The sequence below is a fragment of the Condylura cristata genome, unplaced genomic scaffold (assembly GCF_000260355.1).
Source record: "Condylura cristata isolate star-nosed mole 26May11 unplaced genomic scaffold, ConCri1.0 scaffold00007, whole genome shotgun sequence".
NCBI classification, from domain to species: Eukaryota; Metazoa; Chordata; class Mammalia; order Eulipotyphla; family Talpidae; genus Condylura; species Condylura cristata.
In genome coordinates this window covers 43,985,021-44,006,119 of record NW_004567108.1, presented here as the reverse complement: position 1 = coordinate 44,006,119, position 21,099 = coordinate 43,985,021, and the positions used below count along the sequence as shown (strand labels likewise).

At 34.8% G+C, this 21,099-nt stretch overlaps 1 protein-coding gene across 2 annotated transcripts in view; it reads left to right on the top strand.

Moving 5' to 3' along the window:
* IPO11 (importin 11) overlaps positions 1–19,019 on the top strand; it is a 113,819-nt gene extending 94,800 nt beyond the window's left edge. For both annotated transcript variants that reach the window (XM_012721955.1, XM_004678275.2), the window contains exons 29-31: positions 3,658–3,753; positions 8,133–8,217; positions 17,620–19,019. In XM_012721955.1, coding sequence (XP_012577409.1) covers positions 3,658–3,753; positions 8,133–8,217; positions 17,620–17,784 — 346 coding nt within the window. In that variant the 3' untranslated portion in view covers positions 17,785–19,019. The remainder of the gene's footprint in view (positions 1–3,657; positions 3,754–8,132; positions 8,218–17,619) is intronic.
* Positions 19,020–21,099: the final 2,080 nt, after the last annotated feature.

The following is a 21,099-nucleotide window of genomic DNA, read 5'->3' as shown; positions in this document are numbered from 1 at the left end:
CCTATATAAAAACATTCAGTGTTTGTCTTCCTCCGGGAAATGAAAATGTAGGAAACTTTTATAAAAATATGAAGAACAGCTTTAATTTAGGTATTGTACGAAGTTGGTTCCACATGCATTTTCCACCACAGGTTTGAAAACCTGTATGTGGGTGGACCTATGATAGAATGTGCTGCTTTGTGCTAAGGAGGAAAATGGGGTTTGTGACACAAAACAAAACTCTTGTGTTAGACTATTTATGCCTATCTCTGGCTGAAGAATAAGTTTTATGGTTTTTACTTAAAATGTCTAGTTTTCCCCTTTCTTTAATGATGAGCTCTTAGGTGAGTTGGGACTTTAGATTGCATTATTATTTTGTTCCCTACCGATTTCAGTTATGGACTATTAGTGACAAGGTGATTGGTGTCGTTTTTTTCTATATTAGTGCTACACTGTTCTAAGCATAGTTTTTTAAAAGAAAAAAAAAATTCATTGGAAAACAAAACCTAACAGGGCCCTCCCTAGTGGCGCAGCGGATTAAAGCACTGCACTAAGAAGCTTAAACCACTTCCGCATGAGTTCTATCCTTGCCTGCCCCGGAGGAGATCCACATGGCGCCGCAGACCTCTCCTGACCCGCCCGCTGCTCCCCTCAGCAGTGTACTTTGTCGATCTGCCTGCTCTGCTCCCTGCTCTGTCTCTGGTGAATCCTCTCACCCTCCACATCTCTGGTCTGTACCCCAGTTCTGTATGAATAAATAAAATCTTTAAGAAAAACAAACAAAAAACAAAAACCTAACAGTGTCCTGTGCCTTTAAACATCACCCTGCTGAAGTTGGTAGGATCTTGTGGCTACACATGAATGTAGGAAACACTGTGGTTTAGAAGAGAAATTCCTTAGGAAGAGAAGAGGAATGAGGGAAATGTATAGTCTGCTTGCTGCTGGCCTCATGTGCCTTTATCATTACTTCTGACTCTCTTGGTTCTTTTGAAGCATTGTGTGGTAGTATAGAACACACTATTTTAGCAAGAAGTCATTTTCTCATCCTGAATAGTGTGAGATCATAAGTTGTCTTCTTTTTTTCACTTATCTCCTTGTCTTCCTGTATCTCTTCAGTTCCCAGTACATGTGCATAAACCCTTGACTTAGTTGGGGTCATTGCTTTAGAAAGCTTTGTTTTTGATAAAATAAGTCTTATTCAATGAGATTCTATGGTATTCCCTTTTCTTGCCTTAATAAATTTTATTTTCCCCTTTGAGACACCAAAGAGCAAAAAAATTTTATGTTCTACTGCACTTTATGTTTTGACTTTCAAAAATCAATTGTTCTAAATTATCTGGTTTTTACTAATGAAACCTTCCTTAGGCATTGATTCTAGAATCTAGGACCATAAACACTTGTAGTATATTCTTATTGTTAATACAATTAACCAGATAAATACCAGGTATAGAATTCCTAACACTTAGAAGGGGCTATAAAAATCCTGAGGCTAGAAAGTATAAGAAAGAAGATTGATATAAAAATGTACAGTCTTCATTTTAAAATAACAGTAAGCTTCTACTATGAATTTTTTATCCTATTTGTCAGTATTTCACAGAGGAACAGGAATTATTAATATAATTTTCCATGACCATGTAAAGAATACTTGGTAAAAAAAAGATGTGTTTCCATTTAAATGAAATACATATTTGTAGCCTTGATCCTAGAAAATATCTGGAGGAGGAAAATAAACCCTAATTTTAGTGTGAATGTCACCACTGTAGTCTTTGCTATGGACAAATTCTGGAACAAGACCAATAAATCAGAACTTTCTCTTGCGTTTTTGTTTCATTAAACTATTCTCTACTTCATCCTGTTAAACAATATAGGAGAGAAATGTGGTTCCAAGAAGATCCTACTTGGTTAGGCTTTTTCAATGCATAAAAACTTACTTTCTTACCTTACCTGATCTGCCACTGATCTCTTATATTTAAAATATAATGATGTGAGTGCCTCCAAATGTTAATTAGGTTGATATTTATGTTGAATAATCGTGATCTGACTAGAGTAAATTTCTATATTATTTTGTGTTGCAGTAACATTGCTATACAATACTTCATGTGATTTAAATGTATATTACCACACTGTACCCACCACTAAAGCACCAATAATCCTTCACCACTGACCACTGGGCCCCTTCCCTGTCTTTGTTCTCCATCTAAATTCCCCTTGACACCCCATGGTAACCTTAATTCATATTTTTAGGGCTCATTTGGCTTAGTTTTGTGTGTTCTTTTGTTTCTTCATATCCCACCTATATAAAAACATTCAGTGTTTGTCTTCCTCCTAATTTCACTTCACATAATTCCATCTGTATTGACACAAATGACAAGATTTCACCTTTTTTATAGCTGTATTTTCCCTTGTGTATATATACCATACCTTTTTTATTCACTCATCTGTCTTTAGTTTAGGGATGTAGGTTGTTTCCATAACTTGGTTATGTAAATACTGATTCATTGAACATAGGAATGCATACATCCATTCGAATTTGTAATTTTGTATCCCTTAGATAAATACTGAGAAGTGGAGTTGCTTTATATGGGATTTCTATTTGTAATATTTTGAGGAGCCTCCATACTGTTTACCAAAGGGGCTGAATTAGTCCACATTGTCACCAGCTGTTTACAGGGGTTCCTTTCTCTACATATCCTCACCAATAGTTGGTTTCTGGTTTTGTTTTTTGTTTTTTTTTTTTAAATATGGGCCATTTATCATGGATATGAGGTAGTATCTTGTGGTTGTGATTTTCATTTCCAGAGTAGAGGAATTCTGAAGTTTTTATTTCTTGGACTTGCCACTATGAAAAACTATTAAAACATCAGTTTTAGATTATAAAGTTCTTCATAAAGGGTAATCAAAAATTTTGTGTCCCTGCATGCTTGTTTTCCCCCCTGATGCCAGGGGTTGACAATGTGATATAAGTATGTTACTTCATCCCTTATGGAGAAATGATATAAAGTTCATTTTTTATGGTGATGAATTAGTTACCTAAAGCAATGAAAAATGTAAAATACTCACTAGAACAAATATTAATACAAATGGGACAAATAGAAATTAGAGTCCTGGTTAATCTTTTTTAGTCTAACCAAGAGAACATTCAAATATTTCATTTATTTGTACCTTTGGGCATGAGAATTTTTATCTTTCTAAGGGCATTTAGTTTTTGAAAACCTGTGGTTTAGTTCATTATGATGCAAGAGGGTAAGAGGTGATTTTAAGCCAGCATGGTTTTTAAGTAGGGTGAACGAGCATTTGAAAGGTGGATTGATTTGTTTTTTTCTTTACTGCATCGTTTTCAAAAGCCAGGTAAAGCACCACTGCATGAAGTTTCTGAAGCTCATATATTCTACAGATAAATACTTTTATAGTCCTAGAACATGCCTTAAAATGGTGTACCTTCAGGAAATAGTAACACAAGATTAAGAACTACAGTTATACACATCTTGACTTAAAAAAATAAAAGAGCTTACTGAGAGCAATATGGAGTTGTTTTAAATGATAATGGTATATACTGTAAATAGTTGTATTTAGGAACTAAAATTTCTTTTCATGTTCAGGAGGATGTGAAAATTAGAAAAATAAGAGTTACCCTTCGAAATATTTAAGTTTAACTTGTTTTGCTCTTCTTTATTGTAGTGTTATCCAGGATAAATTCTGCGGGATTATAAACATCTCAGTGGAGGGCCTACATGATGTCATGACGGAAGATACTGAAACAGGAACTTACAAAGAGTAGGTGCATAATTTAACTAATCACACTTAGTTTTGGGGGATAATTAAATCCTGCATGGTTTTTGTTCATCAGCATATAAGCATAACATGACAGCTTTGAAATTTTGTCTTTTACGAAGAAAAAATTTTAATTGTTATTTTACTTAACTAATAAAATTTCCCTTCCTTGCCCTCAAACCAGTTATGGGGTAAAAGGGATGGTTTGTTTCATATTTGCTTGGTTGAAAAAGCATAGGGTTGTGTTGTCCTTGACTGGTTCCAGAGAGAATATAGTTGTCAGAAATGCTGATAAACTCATATTTATACAACATTATTTTGAAATTCTCAGTGTATTTTTTTAAAATGTAGCAGAATTGTCGTACCTTCCTTTTATTGATACTGTTAATAAAGGGCATATTTCATATACAGATAAACAAGCCTTCATGAGATTCCAGACCTCAAACTTCCTGATCTTGGTAGTTATTTCTTGAGAATAGAACGGGAAATGGGTTTGTTTCTAGGAAAGAAGTATTCCATTTTGAGAGTTTCCACTTGAGAGTTTCTTTGTGCTGTGATTTAGTAAGTAGAGGTCATATTTCATTGAACTAGGAAATTATATTAATGAGTCTAGAAATTTACTTTCTAAGTGTCCCTGGTTAGAACATTTTCCTTTTTTCCCCAAAATAATACTTTGTTGTTAGGCACATTGGAACATGAAGTTGACAACCCTTTGCCAAAGTTTGGGAAATAAAAAGAAGGGATTTAGGCAGCATTTTAGTAAGACACTATAGTTCTTTTCTTAAAAAAAAAAAAAAAAAAAACTCCAACTGTGGCTTTATAGCTTAAAAGAATATAAAGCACTTGCTGTAAAGGAAGTAATTTTGTTTGAAACAGAAGTAAAACTTAGAATTTAGAAGCTTTTTTCCCCTTCTTCACTTGATACATTGACCCAGCAATAGCTCTTCAGAATGGAATAAAAAATACCAAAAGAAACTTTGATTTTAACATTATTCTCTGTATATTATCCTAATTTGTGTAGGTCCCACTGACCTCTTTAGGGTTTCTTTTTCTGCTTTCCCCCTCTGATCCATTCTGCCCTATTTTTCTAGAACACAGTTTTTTATAAAGTTGATGGGGTTGCTGCTCACTGCTAGCCTTCAATGTGCGTTGAGTTAGAGGTTTCTCTTAAAACCTCTCTGGATTTCTCATTACTCCCTAAATGTGCCATTGTCTTTTACACATCTCACTTGGCTTGTAATATTTTTTCTTGGAATGTTGTGCCTTAGCATCATCCTACTTGGCAAATAGCTACATCTAAGATTCCTTTCCAGATTTTCAAGAAGAATTCATTGCATCCTTTTCTGTTCCTTCATAGTGTTTTATCTATACTGTTAGTATGTAGTGTTAGTTGTCTATATTCAGCCTAGTGAACATAAGAATTTGAGACAATCCATAAGAAAAAGTCTTGTTTATTATGACCAAAAACTATTAACAGAGGATTGAAGGGATTTAAACAAGAAATTTTAATTGGGGAAACTTGTGGCATTTTGTTTTAAGGCTTAGTTTTGAACTTTCTAATTGCCATTAGGAATTACAAAGTTCTTATTTTCAAGTAGGAGGGAATGGAGGGAATAGTTAGGTATATCATTGATGGGAAAGACTATTTAACTTTCCTGATACCAGAAATGAATTTTTAAGAGGGTGTTTATATATAAGGGGATATAAAAGCATTTTTAACTACAAGAGTCAACTGGCTTTAATAGTTAAGCAGTAGTTATATCTGACAACAAAATAACTAAGTATTGGGTTGTCAGAAAAGTCATGATGCATTTTTGATTGAAAACCAGAAAAAATACAGCATGACTTTTCCAACAACCCAATAAATGACACCAGGATTAACTAACTTTGTGACCTCATGACATTATCAAAAACCTCCATTTTTTTTTTTAATTCCATCCCTTACCACATTGACTTAGTCTGCAGACTACCTTCTCTCACTGTTACAAAATAGTTCATGACATTACACTTCACAGTAATGTCAATGCCAGACAACTAATTTTCTTTTTTCCATATATCTTTGTTAGCCACAAAGTCTTTCCTATATGCCATCGGTCAGACTTGCCTTCAAGTCTAATAAGCTAGAATATCTTAAATATGTCTGGTTGAAAGTAGTCATTGACCAAATAGGATCTCCATAGTGACTTCTTCAGTCTCTGGAACTGGCCTTTTTCCCCCCCAGAAGTATATGGTGACACAAAGGAGAACAATTGGGCAAATTTGGTGTTTGGTTAGGGAAACTGGCAATTATATAAGCAACCTAAGTTTTCATTACAGAAATCAAATGAATAATGTTGCCAGTTCTTTTCATTATAATGTTCAGAAGTGATCCATAAGTGGTTTCTTAAATCAACTTTGCTGATAGCCAGTTACATAGTCTAGAGTGTTTTCCAACATCAACAAATTCTGTTCAGACACAAGCTGTGTTCTATGATTCAATTCAGTTCTGACACTAACTACCTGGACGTATGGAGCCTGATCACACAAAAGTGCCCCCACTTTAGATACCATCTAAGTCCCAACCTGTTGCTCTTCTAATTGATTTTCCTATAGGTGAGATTATCAGTTTGTACTTTTAAACCCAAAAATTTATTTTCACATCCCATTTTCCAGATGACTGCAATGCATAGAATTACAAAACAAAAATATTTTGTTCTTTGGGTAGTTTTTGGTAGATGGGAAAATGTATGTGTGTACATGTGTGCTTGTACCATTATTAATGTGATATATCTTTTAATTTTGAAAAAGTAGAATAGATTTTTCTATACAAGTAAGCTAACAAATATGGACTGTAATCAGGAATCTGATGTAAAATAAAGCATAATTCCATATAGATTCAGATTAATTGTAGATAGAATTCAAGTCAACAGCAGGTATTAAATAACTAGCATGAAGGAAGTTCAGTTCTAAATACAAACTGAAATCTAGGTTTTCTCTAGACATGTCATTTTAAGATAGCTTTTGGGTTGAGTAGTAATGTGATAATTTTCTTGCTTCTACCCGATTTTGCTGCACTATCTTACATGACGGTAGACCAAAGGATTGTAGCTCAAAGAGACTAAGGCCATGCAGGGTAACAGGGATTGAGGTCTTACAACAGTTTTTCAGTTCTGATTTCTAGCTTAAGGTCCTTTCTCTTTGACCCCACCACTATATAAGGACTAGGCCAGAGGTACTTGTTCCAGAATATTTTTTTTATAATTGTGGAGTATAGGCTGTGAAAGGATACTCATGTCCCCTTCAAGAGTGAGTCCTGTCATGTTTCTGGTGTCAATACCTGCCCAGAACTCTGAATTAAAAGTTACACAGCTAAGTGAGGATGGTCCTGTACTTGAAATTCCTATAAAACATAAGATAAACCAAGCTTTCTTTATCATAATTTATTGATTAGGAACCTATAAATTGCTAAATTTTACTATATTGAGTTAGGGAAAATGAGGTTGTACCATCCACTTGATTCAGTAGACGATACTCATGTCTTGGCTCTCTCTGTTGACTGAATAGGAATCTATATTTCTATTATCTCTGCTAATGGGGAAGAGCAGTGGTGCAGATAATCAAAGTGAAATAATTTGTAACTGTCTTGCAGATACAATTGTTATCAGCTGTAAGATTCTCAGAGCATAGCAATTCCTTTGGAGCACAAAGAACATTGTTGGATAATTTAGCAGTATTTTTAATGATGTTATTATTTATAATTTGTTTAAAAATTTATTTTTACATACAAGAGCTGGGGTGGGTAGGCCAGAGGTTCAGGCTGGGGGGTAAGAGAATTCACCAGAAACAGAATGGGGAGCAGAAGAAGGAGATTGACTGCAGTACTTTGCTGAGGGGAGCAGCGGGCAGCACAGAGAGATCTGCACCATGTAGGTTAGCAACCTGGCCAGGGATTGAACTTGTACTACAGGGGCTGTGGATAATTTCACAGTACTGAAACTTAATCCCTTACACCACCAGGGAGGCCCCAATGATGTTATTATTTTAATAACTGTACTGTTAGAAACATGTATACTAATTTATAGATATATGAATATTAGAATTGGAAGCATTAATTTTAGATGCTTGTATCATTTTAGAAACAAATAAAAGGTATGCCTTATTATGCCAAGCAATGGGTGCTTCACAATTTGCCTATACATATATATGCTCAAGTTGAATGCTTTAAATTCTTTTTCGTGTGACCCCTTTTAAATGAGGGACCTTTTTATAATTAATAATTATTAATTTGAATAAATTTATCTAGTTGATTCCACATAGTTTCATACACAGAACCACTAATATTCTGTGATTTTGAGGTTATTATAGGAATTTGTAATTTACTCAGAATATTTTTTTGACTGTAGTTGTATGTTGATGTCTCATCTTGAAGAACCAAAAGTAACAGAAGATGAAGAACCTCCCACAGAACAGGATAAGAGGAAAAAGATGGTAAGTTACAAAGGTAGCTTCAGCAATTTTGGAGAACCATATGTCAGCACTGTGTTCTGTAGGTTTGAAAATCTGTCCATTCATCTAAGCATCTGTCCATCATTGCTTGTGGTAGAATTATTTCAAGCTCACTGAGTATTGAAAGTTGGGGTGTCTTCCTGAAACACAAAGATAAATTGTACAGGGAATTGAGGTCAACTTTTGATCTGAGATAATTGCTACCTTTTTTAGCAGAACAAAAAGGTTTACTCTTTTACCTACAGAAAACTTAATGATTATGAAACCTTATTTAAGTTGTAATGTTATTTCTTCTGTTTCAAGGAAATTTCCTGAAGTGGTTTCATTCCTTGTTATTTCATATCTTTCAATAAACATTTTCAGAGATATATTATAAAAAAATCTTTAAATAAGCTACTGGCTTGTTTGAAAAACGTTAATTCTCACTATGGGAATTTCAGCAGGCAAAAGGAACAAAAAAGTGGAAACATCTAAATGCATTGCCTTTAAAAGTTATTTATAATCTTGAATTTTTACATACTTACCTTGACATTTGAATGTGAAATAAGTACATAAATAAACTTTACCACCTTTTTCTTGGAATCCCTGCCAATCTCCTCACCTTAGCAGCTAATAATTTCACTGTATCCTCTCCTCATTTGCAGAATAAAAGCAACAATACCTAAAGGTAGAATCAATAAATATATAAAACAGTCATGGAATAATGCTGAACACCCAGCAATTGCTGTGTAAATGTTAGCACCCATTCTAATTTTAGTCTGATTATGATGCTTCTTAAACTATCCCACATTAACCGTCAGGGGTGTCATGCTCATTTGTGGGATATAGTAATATTGTACTGCTCTGGCAGCCTTTAAGCTGTTTTTGACTTTCATCTATTTTACTTTGTTTTTATCTCAATAACATCTCCCTATCAGCTAATATAGAGGAAAGGACAGTATCCAAGGGCTTGAAAGACCAATTCTGTTCCTGCTTGTGCTATTAATGGTGACCTTGAACTGGTCAAACCATGTCTCTCTAAGCCTTTTTCTTCTGCTGAGAAATGAAAGAGAAATTGGATCATCAGATTTCTAGGACCTATAAATTGAAAAATGGTTTGATATTTTTAGTTCTAATATTGTTCCTTTCCTTTACTGATTTGTAGTGTTCTAGTGAGTTATTTAATATAACTATTTCTAGTAAAATATTTCTAGCAAAATACAACCTTTGTAAGTTCTTCCTAAATTTAAGTTTTTGTGTATATTAGTGCTTTCTGGTAATTGCTAAGAAAGCATTATTTATTTACTAATTTAGTTAATGTCTAGCCAGTCTGATTTCTCCCTTCAGGAGTGGTTCTCCCACCACCATAGCACCCATACCTTCATCACCATATTCCCTTGTACTCTTATCCCCCACCATGTTCACACCTTGCTTGTGCTGTTCCTTCCCCTCACAGATGCTTCACATTCAGGTCAGCTTTCAAGGTTTGTCTTTGACCCTTTGTTTTGTTTATCTATGTTCAGCATACAAGCGAAACAATCCAATATTTATCTTTTTCCTTCTGATTTACTTTACCTAGCATAAACCATCCATTTTTTTATATTCTCAAGAAAATTTTAATTTATCTAAGTATCAGTGTATATAAATAAGATTCTGTTTAATGAAAGAATTATTATTAAATTAAGACTTGGGGAAATCTCAAGTATGTGTTTGTGTCATTGGGAATCCAAAGAAAGATCTTAGTTTGAGTATTATTAATTCATAAAGTTGAGGAGAGATGGTAAAGATTGGGATCATTGTTTCATCTACATAGAATTTCTTAACCTGAGATTCAGTCTATAGATTGACTTCTGTGTGAGATTTATAGACACTTTGAGATATTACATGCAGATTAGGGAGCAGATAGCTATTTTTCCCAGGAGAAAAGTTCCAGGAGTAGCACTGCTTCTCTTGACCTCCACACAATGGCAGTAGAGTAGCATATTCAGAATGAAACCATTTTTCTTTTCATATTCATTTCATGCACATTTTTCAATGTTTGCCATGTGAAAAGTGTTGATCTTTATAATCAGTGTATCAACTGCTAGCTTGGATTTATACCCACAGAATCTATCTTCTGGCATATATTGATCAATAATATATACATATTCTTTTTGAAATACTCAATACTATTTACCTGTTAAAAAGCCAGTTTCTTAAAGTAGGATTTACTTGTTTTCCATATTTTGCTCAGATTCTATTGTCTTCTCTTAAGTTTGCCTTTTATATTGCTGTTAATTTAGCCTTGTCTTCATTTTTGGGCAATACTGAAATATACAGAAGACTGCCCTAACATAAGTTTACTTAAAACTGCATTAAAAAACAATAAATATTTCAAAAGTCATAGATTGTACAGCTTTCTTTAAAATTGAGCCCCTCAAAATCAGTGTTGAACTTATCACAAATCTTAAAAATATACTGTTATAATAATGGTTAATTCTTTTTTTGCAAACTGCAGAGTTGCAAGTGACATTAAAATAATCTAAAAAGATAGGAAATAATGAATTGCAATAATCCAACTGAGATGTAATAAAGACACAAATTGATAACTAGGCATCCTCCTGAGACAGCAGTTCTTCCTGTGATAGAACAAAAATGTTAATCAAAAAATAGTTTACGATCCAGAGGTTAAGATCGTTCACAGTAGGCTAGAAGTAATCAGAAGGCACTAGAAAAGAAAAATCTGTTCAAAATGTCCTTGAACTAAACAAAGTGATGGCTGCTGAGTTTTTTTTCATTATTGAGATTTTTAATTTCCTGCTGACTTCAGTATTCTTGAGTATTACAAAGCAGACAGCTTTACTGTTTTTTCACTATTTACTTAATTGTTTATAAAACCCTAACCAGAAAGCCATTTAGAAATGCGATGCTATTTTTTTGGAAACTTTGGCAGTGTAGCAATTGTAAGTGAACTCGTGACGTTTGTAGATGATGAATGTAGCCTCACGATAACATGCCAGTGAAACTACATAGACTATCTTCTCAGCAGTTTGTCCCACTTTCATTTTTGCTTTTCTCTTCTGCTTCATTCTTTTTCTCAAATCATCAGTACTGCTAGTTGTGTATTTTTTTTCTTTTTTAATAAAGAATCTATCTTTTGAGAGAGGGAAAATTAAGGAATTCTTTTCAAAGATTGTTCCATATAAGGAAATAGATATTTTAAAGGCTTTTTTAATTATAAAAGTAACATACTGGGCCCTCCCTGGTGGCCCAGCAGGTGAAAGCATAGCACTAAGAAGCTAAAGCCACTTCAGCATGAGTTTGATCCCCTGCCCCGGAGGTGACCCACAGGGTGCAGCAGACCTCTCCTTACCTGCCTGCTGCTCCCCTCAGCAGTTTACTTAATCAGTCTACCTGTTCTGCTCCCTACTCTGACTGATCCTCTCACTGCCCTCTGTACCTCTGGCCTGTACCCCAGCTCTGTATGCATAAATAAATAATTTTTTTTTTTTAAGTAACATACTAATTTAAAGCCACAAAATAAATATCATATATGAAGTACCCTATCCCCATGGTAGCTCTTACTAATTTTATGATAGATATACTTATTTCTAGACCTTTTATTTGCATGTATAAATACATGATCTAGTGTTGTACACAAATGAGAAATACATTTTTTTGCTGCTTAGTTTTTAAGTGTAATAACACTTAAGGGGGCTATTTCCATGTATATAACTTTAGATTTGCATCATGTCTTTTCATAGTTGCATAAGTTGACATTCCGTTGAACTGGTCTCCATCCTTTGTATCTCTTGAGCAACAGCTCTTACAGCATAGTCCACAGAGAGTAAGGAAGGTACATGCCTGAGGCACTTTTGAGAGTGCTATTATTTTGCATATACTGTGTTTTTTCTTTTTCTTTTTTTTTTTTTTTAAGATTTATTTATTTATACTTACAGAACTGGGGAACAGGCCAGAGGTGTGGTGGTGAGAGGATTCACCAGAGACAGAGTGGGGAGCAGAACAGGCAGATCTACTGAAATACACTGCTGAGGGGAGCAGCAGGCAGGTCAGGAGAGGTCTGCCACGCCATGTGTGTCAGCTCTCTGGTAGGGATTGAACTCGTGCTACTGTGGCTTCTGAAAGCTTCGCAGTGCCATGCTTTAACCCATTGCACCATCAGAGAGAGCCCAGGTTTTTTCTTTTAAAGCCAGTTTCATGTAAGATTGTGCTTGATGAATAGTACAAATTATTAATTATATTAAATTTCCATTCTTGAGTAAACTTTCAAATATTTTGTGTCAAATGGGAATATTCCCTATGAGATGAATTACTGTCTTTCTCATGTAATGCCATTTAAGGGTGGAGGACTAACTGACAGACTAACATGGTTATTCAGTATTGAGTATAACATATATTGCAATCCAAAAAGTCAACTAATATTTTTAAGTTATGTATCCAGCAATGGCACATGACTTTTCCCTACTGTGGACAGTATGATAGGCAGAAAACAGTAACTATTATTTAATACACTTTCTCTCATGATTAAGGTTGAGCATTTTTCAGATGTTGATAGTTCATTTATATTCTTTTGTTTGATGACTTACTTGTTTGTATCCCCCCCACCCACACATTTTTAATTTTTTTTTCTTTTAAATAAGAGTGCTGTTACAGATGGTGTTTTCCAAGAATGTGTTGACAGGCTTTAAACTTGCTCCCTGCTATTCTGCCCTGATCGTCAACTCCATAAAACTGTGGCCTGTGCTGCTCACAGTCCAGAGGTGGTCCAGGATACTTCTTGCCTCTCTCCTACTGTGTGATCCACAGTAAACATTCCACACTTGAAAATTTAAAACTTTGTGGAGGATTAATTTGTAAAAGCCAGACAGAGGCCCTTGGGAATCAATAACAGCAATATCTTGCAGGGCTGGGGCAAGGTTCTCCTGAAGGGTGTTTATATTTAGAATCAGGGATGTGTTTCTTCATAGCCAGGATTCACTGATTCACTACCAGCAGGTGGAGATGGAATGGAAACGGCACCACATGCTATTACTCCTTGTGACTCACTGGTTTGCCTCCTGTCCCAGTGACCTTATTATCTGCTGGACCAGAGATCCTCGTTCCAAAGGAAGCAATGCTTCCATCAGGATACATGATAGTGATTCCACTGAGCTGGAAGTTAAGAATGATACCAGGACTTCTTGTGCCCATGAATAAACAGACAAAGGAAGAAGTTACTATGCTGGCTTATCCCTAACTATCAAGGGGAAATGGGAATTGTAGTCCCAGAGATAGAAAAGAGTGTGATTGGCCAGAATCTGAGATGCCTTAAGATTTTTCCTAGTATTACCATGCCTTGTAATTAAGATGAGTAGAAAACTATACTGTCCCAATTCAGGATTAAAAGTTTGAGCCACTCTACTTGGTAAAGAATAACCTGCTGAGAGATTTGCTAAGCAGAAAGAAAGCAAAGGTCACGGGCTGTGACCCCGTGGCCAGCTACCTGACTAATAGAACTCCACTGCTTATTTTGTTGTTATTAAAAAAGAAAAGACACTTATTCACCCATTTAAGTTTATAAGGTCATAGTTCTGTTTTCCTAAGGATGACTTTTTAAATTCCAAAATGAGTTCTGAGTTCTTTTATTTTCATTCTTTTTGGGTGATAATGAAATGACTTACACCTATGAATAATTTAATATACTCACATGTTTTCATGTATAATAACCTCACTGTTCAAAATTGAAACTTTCCCTTTTAAAGTATTGCTTCAAAAGTATTGCATTTAAAATGATTGGTATCTTTCTCAACCATTTAACTTAGGTTTTGTATCACTGTAGTAAGAGAATATGAATTATACTATTTCTACTCTGGGAAACTAAAGGTTTTCTTTACAGCCTAGAATATGCTCAGTTTCATGAACATTTTTAAAAAGTAATTTCTACTTATAAGGTAGAATTTTTATAAATAGCTACTAAATTAAATTTACTGATTATATTATTCAGTTATGTCACCACACTCCAACTAGGAGATCTTTTTAGGCTCAACTAAACTTACAGCGTCACAAGACTACACAAACTGTTGTTAGTCAGTTTACTGAAAAGACCGTGAGGATAATGTGACATCACTAAATTGAAAATGTTTACTAAATAGGATGAATTGAACCAATAATATGGTCATAGGTGTATTTTTAGTGTCCTACAAAAATGAATTGCCTTTTGAAACCATCCCTTAAATGTTTTGTGAAAGCATTTATATGCTGTAAACCAATTTCAGCAGTAAATTGAAAACTATCTCCGTTCAATTTCTAATGTAACTAAACAGAAGATTTCCTCCTTCCTTCCATTCATCTTACCATCATCAAAGTAAAATAACTATATAACAAAGTTTAGTGGGATATTTAGGGGTGTAAGATCAATGTTGTTAAGTTAAAAAACAATCACCTGGTAGATTCTAAACATATTATTACTCAGTAATGATTTTTACTCTAGTATTTCCTTCCAGAAGTATTATTAATATTCATGTTATATATTATTATATATTATATAATATTCATGAATATTCATAATATTCATGTCCATTCTGTGAGACAATATACTCTAAAACCAAATATGTGTTTTAATATACTGGTCCAATAATTTGTGATAAAGAGGTTGGAAGAGGATAAAAGAGAAACACTGAGGAAAATCAAATGAGATTTCTCTTTGCCAGTGAAATGACATCTCTGTCTCTACTCATTGGTTTTATGGATATCATTTATTTCTCCATACCACCTTATTAAAGGAACTGAAAAATCTGAACTTAGCAAGTATAAGCAATCTATAGAAACACCTGCTCTTTATTGTTCCAGTTACCTCAGTGGTTCCAAGAAGCAAGATCTTGAGCAAATCTTATGAGAATCTTAAGTCTCTTGATATAATGCTGTATAAGGTCAAGCTATTAGGTGAAGGATTGAAAATATAAGTGCTAAAAATAGAAATGCTGGAAGAAAACCTATAAACACAAGAAGGTTTAATGTAAGTCAGTCAGTGACCTTAGGCTCTTTCAAAATTGGGATTATTATCTCATCAAATTATAGATTATCAATAACTTACAAAAATGACAGAATATGATGGAGGAATATGACCACACAGAATATGATGGAGGAATATGACCACTTTGACCATCTGTTGGTACAGGTAAATTGTTCAAGAAATTGCAGTATTTTAAGATTGGCATTATGTCTCTTTCTGAGTGAGGAAACACAAAATTCTGTGATTGCTTCACCCAGTGTTGCTGCAGCACTTGAAATAGTCTCATGCATGATTTAAACTACACTGTGTATTTATTTTAGTTGGCAAGTTTGCCACAAAACAAAAGAATAACCCCACAGCAGTACTTGCACTACTGAATCATCTGCTGATGTCAAATGGAAAATTCTCAAAACAAACTGGCCAACCAGAACAGTGACTAAGAAAGATGAACACTATCATGTTTATTTAGAAAACAATACAATTCACACATTTCAGAATATATGTCTCACTGTTTACTTTCCTTGTTGGAGATTACTTAAGTCTCAGAGAACGTAACATGTCAATATTTAATTCATATAAAAATGGAGTGACCATTATCAAAATAGCTACAATATCCTTGGAATTTAGACTATAAATTAACATGCACCAGTCCCTGAGAATTAAATTAGGCTTGTATTTTTCTGCAAGAAGTAAATTCCTAGTGAAATAATAACAAGTAGTTTTAGAACCAGTTACAAAGCAGTTGGTTAACACCTGTTACCAAAGTCCAGTTCTCAGTAGATAGATAGCTCAAGTTAATCGAAATATATGGACTTACACTTCTATATGAAACATACAAAGAATTTACTGTCACTAGCATCTAACTCATTGAAAAGTTACTTAGAATGTGTTTGTATCACTCTTAAGTGCAGAGTCCCTATATGTAAAGTTGATTTTAAAAGGGGAGAATGGGGGTCAGGCGTTGAAGTGGGAAAAGCTAAGGTAACATGAAAATTAGTAGTATAATACAACTTTTTAAATACTAAATGATAACAATAAATTGCTATGAATACCTTTTTGGAATGAGGAAACTACTGTGTGTGAGAGAAGTGGGTAGAGAGATGGGGAAGAGAGAGAAGGAAAGAGAAAGGTAAAAGAAGATGGAGAAGAAAGGAGAAGTTTAAAATAAAATTTAAAATTTAAAATACGCATCTTTCTTAGACTCTTGGGGGCTCAGGATAGATAGCAAGCAGAAGATACTACTCTGTTCCTCTGGTCAGTGGAAAGCCAGCAGATAGGTGGCCATATCTAATGGCATCAGTCAGTATTCATTGTGTAGATGCAGTCAATCTGTAGTTAAATGAATGGCAAAGGCATTGTGGAGGTTGAGATCTTGGAGTCATTCCTTTTTTCCTTCCATCCTAATTTTAAGAAACAGGTAATCCTGTGGGTGTCAACTATTCTGAAATCTACTAAACTAGGAGTTGTCAGAAAAAGAATAAAACAAAAAATATAGGTTATTTATAACAATAGATGCAAAATTATAAAGCAAATTGAAAATTTAATTTAGTAATTATTCTAGGTAAAATTTCTTATTAAAATCAAAGAATAAAATATATCTTTAAATGACTTTTGTTTTTTTTAAATCATATGGAACTAAATGCAAACATACCACTAGGGAAAGATCTAATGCCAGGGAATGCCCTCTTCCTCAACAGACCCCTGGAATCTCAGTTTAATGTAGTAGTTTATTTCTTGTTCAGGAAAGCACAAGAGGGCTTGGAGTCCACAGTCCACAGTTAGGGTTGATCCAGATGTATTGAGATATTGCTGTCTTGGTATCTTTCTAGCTGGAAGACAAAATGGGGAAGACAGGAGTAGTAGTGCTTTCAGACTGGTTGGGAATGACACAGAGCTTTTCTTCACACATTCCATTGACTGGCAAAGGTGGCCTACCTATGTGCTAGGCAGAAAGTGAATAGGTTCGATGATGCACTAACCGTCTGGAATTTTTAGCCAGTGTGATAAAAAAACGAGTTTGCTTATAAGTGATTACAGATTTAAGAATTGGCAAAGAAGAGATAAGGAGTCATTAGTCATTTGATCATTTAAGCTAGAAAAAATCCAAGAACATTAACAGTTCAGTTATGAAGAGAGTTTTATAAGGTGGCCAGTTAACATACATACATGTATGTTCTTGTTACATATATCTGCAATAACTGGTGAGAAAAAGGAGGTAAAATAAAGGCCCTCACAGGTTTGAATCTCATTTAAACCCAGGGGTTAAGAGAATCAATGGGAGTTTTGAAAAATGAAATCAGGATCAAAGGGGCATGGTTTTGTTACTTACGGAAACATTAAAAAGGAGTGTCAGTTGAATGTATGAGGGACTAGTTTGCCTCTTTGACAGAGTATGGCTCCCCTCTGTCCCACAGCTGGCCCTGAAGGACCCGGTGCACACGGTGTCGCTGCAGCAGTTCATTTATGAAAAGCTGAAGGCACAACAAGAGCTGCTGGGAGAACAAGGCTTCCAGTCCCTGATGGAAACGGTGGACACAGAGATCGTCACGCAGCTACAAGAGTTTTTACAGGGTTTCTAAGAGCACGTAACGTGGCTGCTTCCTCTTTCTGAAACAAACTGAGAAATCCAACCTGCCATCTGTCCTTGAGAGCCTGCTGAGACGACAAAGAAATCCTTTGAGTATGAAAATAAAGAGGCAAAGACCACACAATTTTTTAACTACAAAATTCAGCAAATAAATGTAAATCCTGCAGAAGTAAACTTACACATTTGTTCCTCAAAAGAATTTAATTTTGTATTTACGAGGGGGCCCTGTGTTTACTAGATAGATTTGGCAACACTAGCTGCTTAGTTTCCTGTTAAGAGAAGAAACTTCGATTACCTGTTAATCATGTGCTCTTAACACTTAAGAAGATGAGGGTTAATACTTGAAAGGTTTTTCTGCAACCAAGATTAAATTTGACTGCCATACCCTTTTTTAAGCTAATGAAACTAAATGTTTGAAAAGTGACAATGTTGTTCAGATGATGCATTAAAAAATGTGCAACAAGGCAAAAATATACATGACAAAGATACATTAAGATTATCTTTTAAGGGAATAGCTTTCATCTGACATAAAAACATGTTTAGTCGGACAAATTCTTTTATTTTCATTCTAGTAATTTGATATAGGAATTAGTAAACAGATTTTTTTTGTCATTTTATTTTCAGTATTTACATATAGTCTTTAAATGCAAATTGTAAGGCCAACAGAAGTGAAGCTGTATACTGCAGTGCCCGCCAGGAGACCTCTGGTTATGATTGGTCCTAGTACCTTGGTTAGTCTTGATGGTCAGGAGACCCATGAGCACCGAGAAGAACCAGGCAGCCCACAGACACCTCTGTGCTGTGACATGGCTGTGCCAGGATGTTCAGCACTTACCCATCTCAGGTTCCTCAGTGCGGGAGTACAGCAGGGCCTCGATGCTCCAGGGGTGCCCTGGAGGACCTCAGCAGTCGCCAGGATACCACACTGATGTGACAAGTCTTCCTCCCTCATTCCCTTCAAAATGCAGTACCAAAAAAGGGGGGAAAGGAGACAATGAGCCTTACTTTGTTTTACTTGCCATTTGTTGAAAGGAACCTTTAAAGCATTTTTAAGGAAATATTCAAAAGCAAAGTTGGAAAATGTCTGATCTTTCTATAGAAAGTTGGGTACAGTATGTAACTGCGGGAACCCCACTGCCCCTTTGTAAGCTGTGGAACCCAAAATGTATGGAAATATTTGATGTTTTCAGCGAGAGGGAAAATATGGTCCAAATTAAATTTTCCAAAGATACCTCACCTTTGACTGTTTTGGGTTTTTTTTCCTGCCCCACACAAAAAGAATTTGTAAAAATCACCCAATGTAAGGAAGTTTTCTTTCATACTCCACTATACGCTATCCTAGTAGGTGGCATTGCTGCACTTTGCACACTTTACTCTTAGTTTATCTTTTCACTTAAGACTAAAAGCTTTAATATGATCTTTGTTATTCCTCAGTCCTCAAATAATCTAAGAGGAACCATTTCTTTCTGTTGACTTAATTTTCATTGGGGGTACATTTTCATTAATGCTCATTAGAAATCCTCAAACTTGCTCTAGTTTTTCAATTATAAAATACTCATCTTTCCAATTCGTGACAGATTTTATTTTCATATTAGAACAAATTTTACTAAAATAGCTACTTTGCAAAATATTTTATCTTAAGGAAAGGGTTTAATTCATTTTTTAAACTCAAATGTTAACATAGACTTTGTAAGTAGCTGAGAAAAAAGTTCATTTAGTTTGAATTTCTAAGTACTCAAGACATAAAATGTAATTATTGATCAATTCTAGTCTATAAGTACAGACCAATATATTTCTTACATTCCAGAAGCTTTTCTCAAGTCTCTGCCCAACAATAACATTTTAAAGTTATTATTATTATTATTAAGTGGTGCCTGTTATGTTAAAATACTCATTTTATATGTTAAAATACTCAATTTACAGTTTCCCTTAAATCTTCAGCATAGATCTTAATTTTATCTATTTTACTATCCAACTAGTGAATTTTTCTTTTGTGTCATAGTGCTATGCTAAATTCCGGGTTTAGAACAGAAATGACCTCATGTAGTTTTATAATTCGGCAGGAATACCACTTGCCAACATGCTACAAGGAAACGGTGTTAACCTCTGTGTACAGTCAGGAATAGAGCATGTGTAGGGGAAAGTGATATATAAAAGAGAATGAACTGACATTGTTTCATTTGCTGTCCACTTGGAAACTGCTCTCAAACACCATAGTTTAATGAACATATTTAAAAGTAAAGGATGTCAAACTGGAACTGGACAGTTCTTGGATTCCACACTTAGAGCTATTTGAAATAAATATACAAAATCATTGTTAAGAGTTTGAAGATTTAGAGCTCTATAGCCACACAACGAATTCCATCTCCATGAATTATGTTTCACTACTAAAGGTAATCGTCTTCTTTTCTACTTCTCTAAACCTTAGAAATCCTAAATGAATCAAAATTTAAAAGTTGTTGGAGTGTAGCTAAAAGGAAGAGATTGATGTCATGAAAAACAAATTTTTTCTCCTAGCTTTAGAAACAAGTGTTAAGTCTACAGAAGCACTGAGTAGAATAGTTATCAGTATGCCCTTCCCCTAGATTCACCAAGGTTTTCATTTACTCTCCATAGATGTGTGTGCTGAGTCATTTGAAAGTTATAGACACTACAGAAGTTTAACACTTGACCTCCAAATACTTAAGCATACCTCTAAGAACTTCATTTCTCTACATTAATACCGTTTATACCGAAGCAAACTCACTTTAGTGCAAGAGCTAATAAACTTTGTGTACCCCTCAAAGATCTCTTTATATGATGCCAATGTGCTTTATGACCCAGAATCCTTGTAATATTTCTGTAATGTACTTGACTATTTAGTTTTTAAATCTAGAATAATTTTTTTTATATCGTGTTTTAAAAAGAATCCAAGACAGCTTCTTGTAGAATATCCATTCTTACGCAGTGTTGTAATTGTAGCCTCATCATTAGATTGAGGTTAACATTTTTGGCAACGAGACTACATTGGTAATGTTGTGCACTAGCTGGGGCTTAATGCCAGGTTGTCTCTTGTTGATGAGGCTGGAATGGTTTAAGTGGTTACCCCCCCCCCCATTATAATGGATAACTTTTTTTCAAAAGAACATTGCAGCCCTAGAAATTTCCAGTAATTTTTTTTAAAGATTTATTTATTTGTACATACAGAACTGGGGTTACAGGCCAGAGGCTCAGGAGTGGCCAGAGGCTTCACCAGAGACAGAGTGGGGAACAGAACAGGCAGATCCACGAAGTACACTGCTGAGGGGAGCAGCGGGCAGGTCAGGAG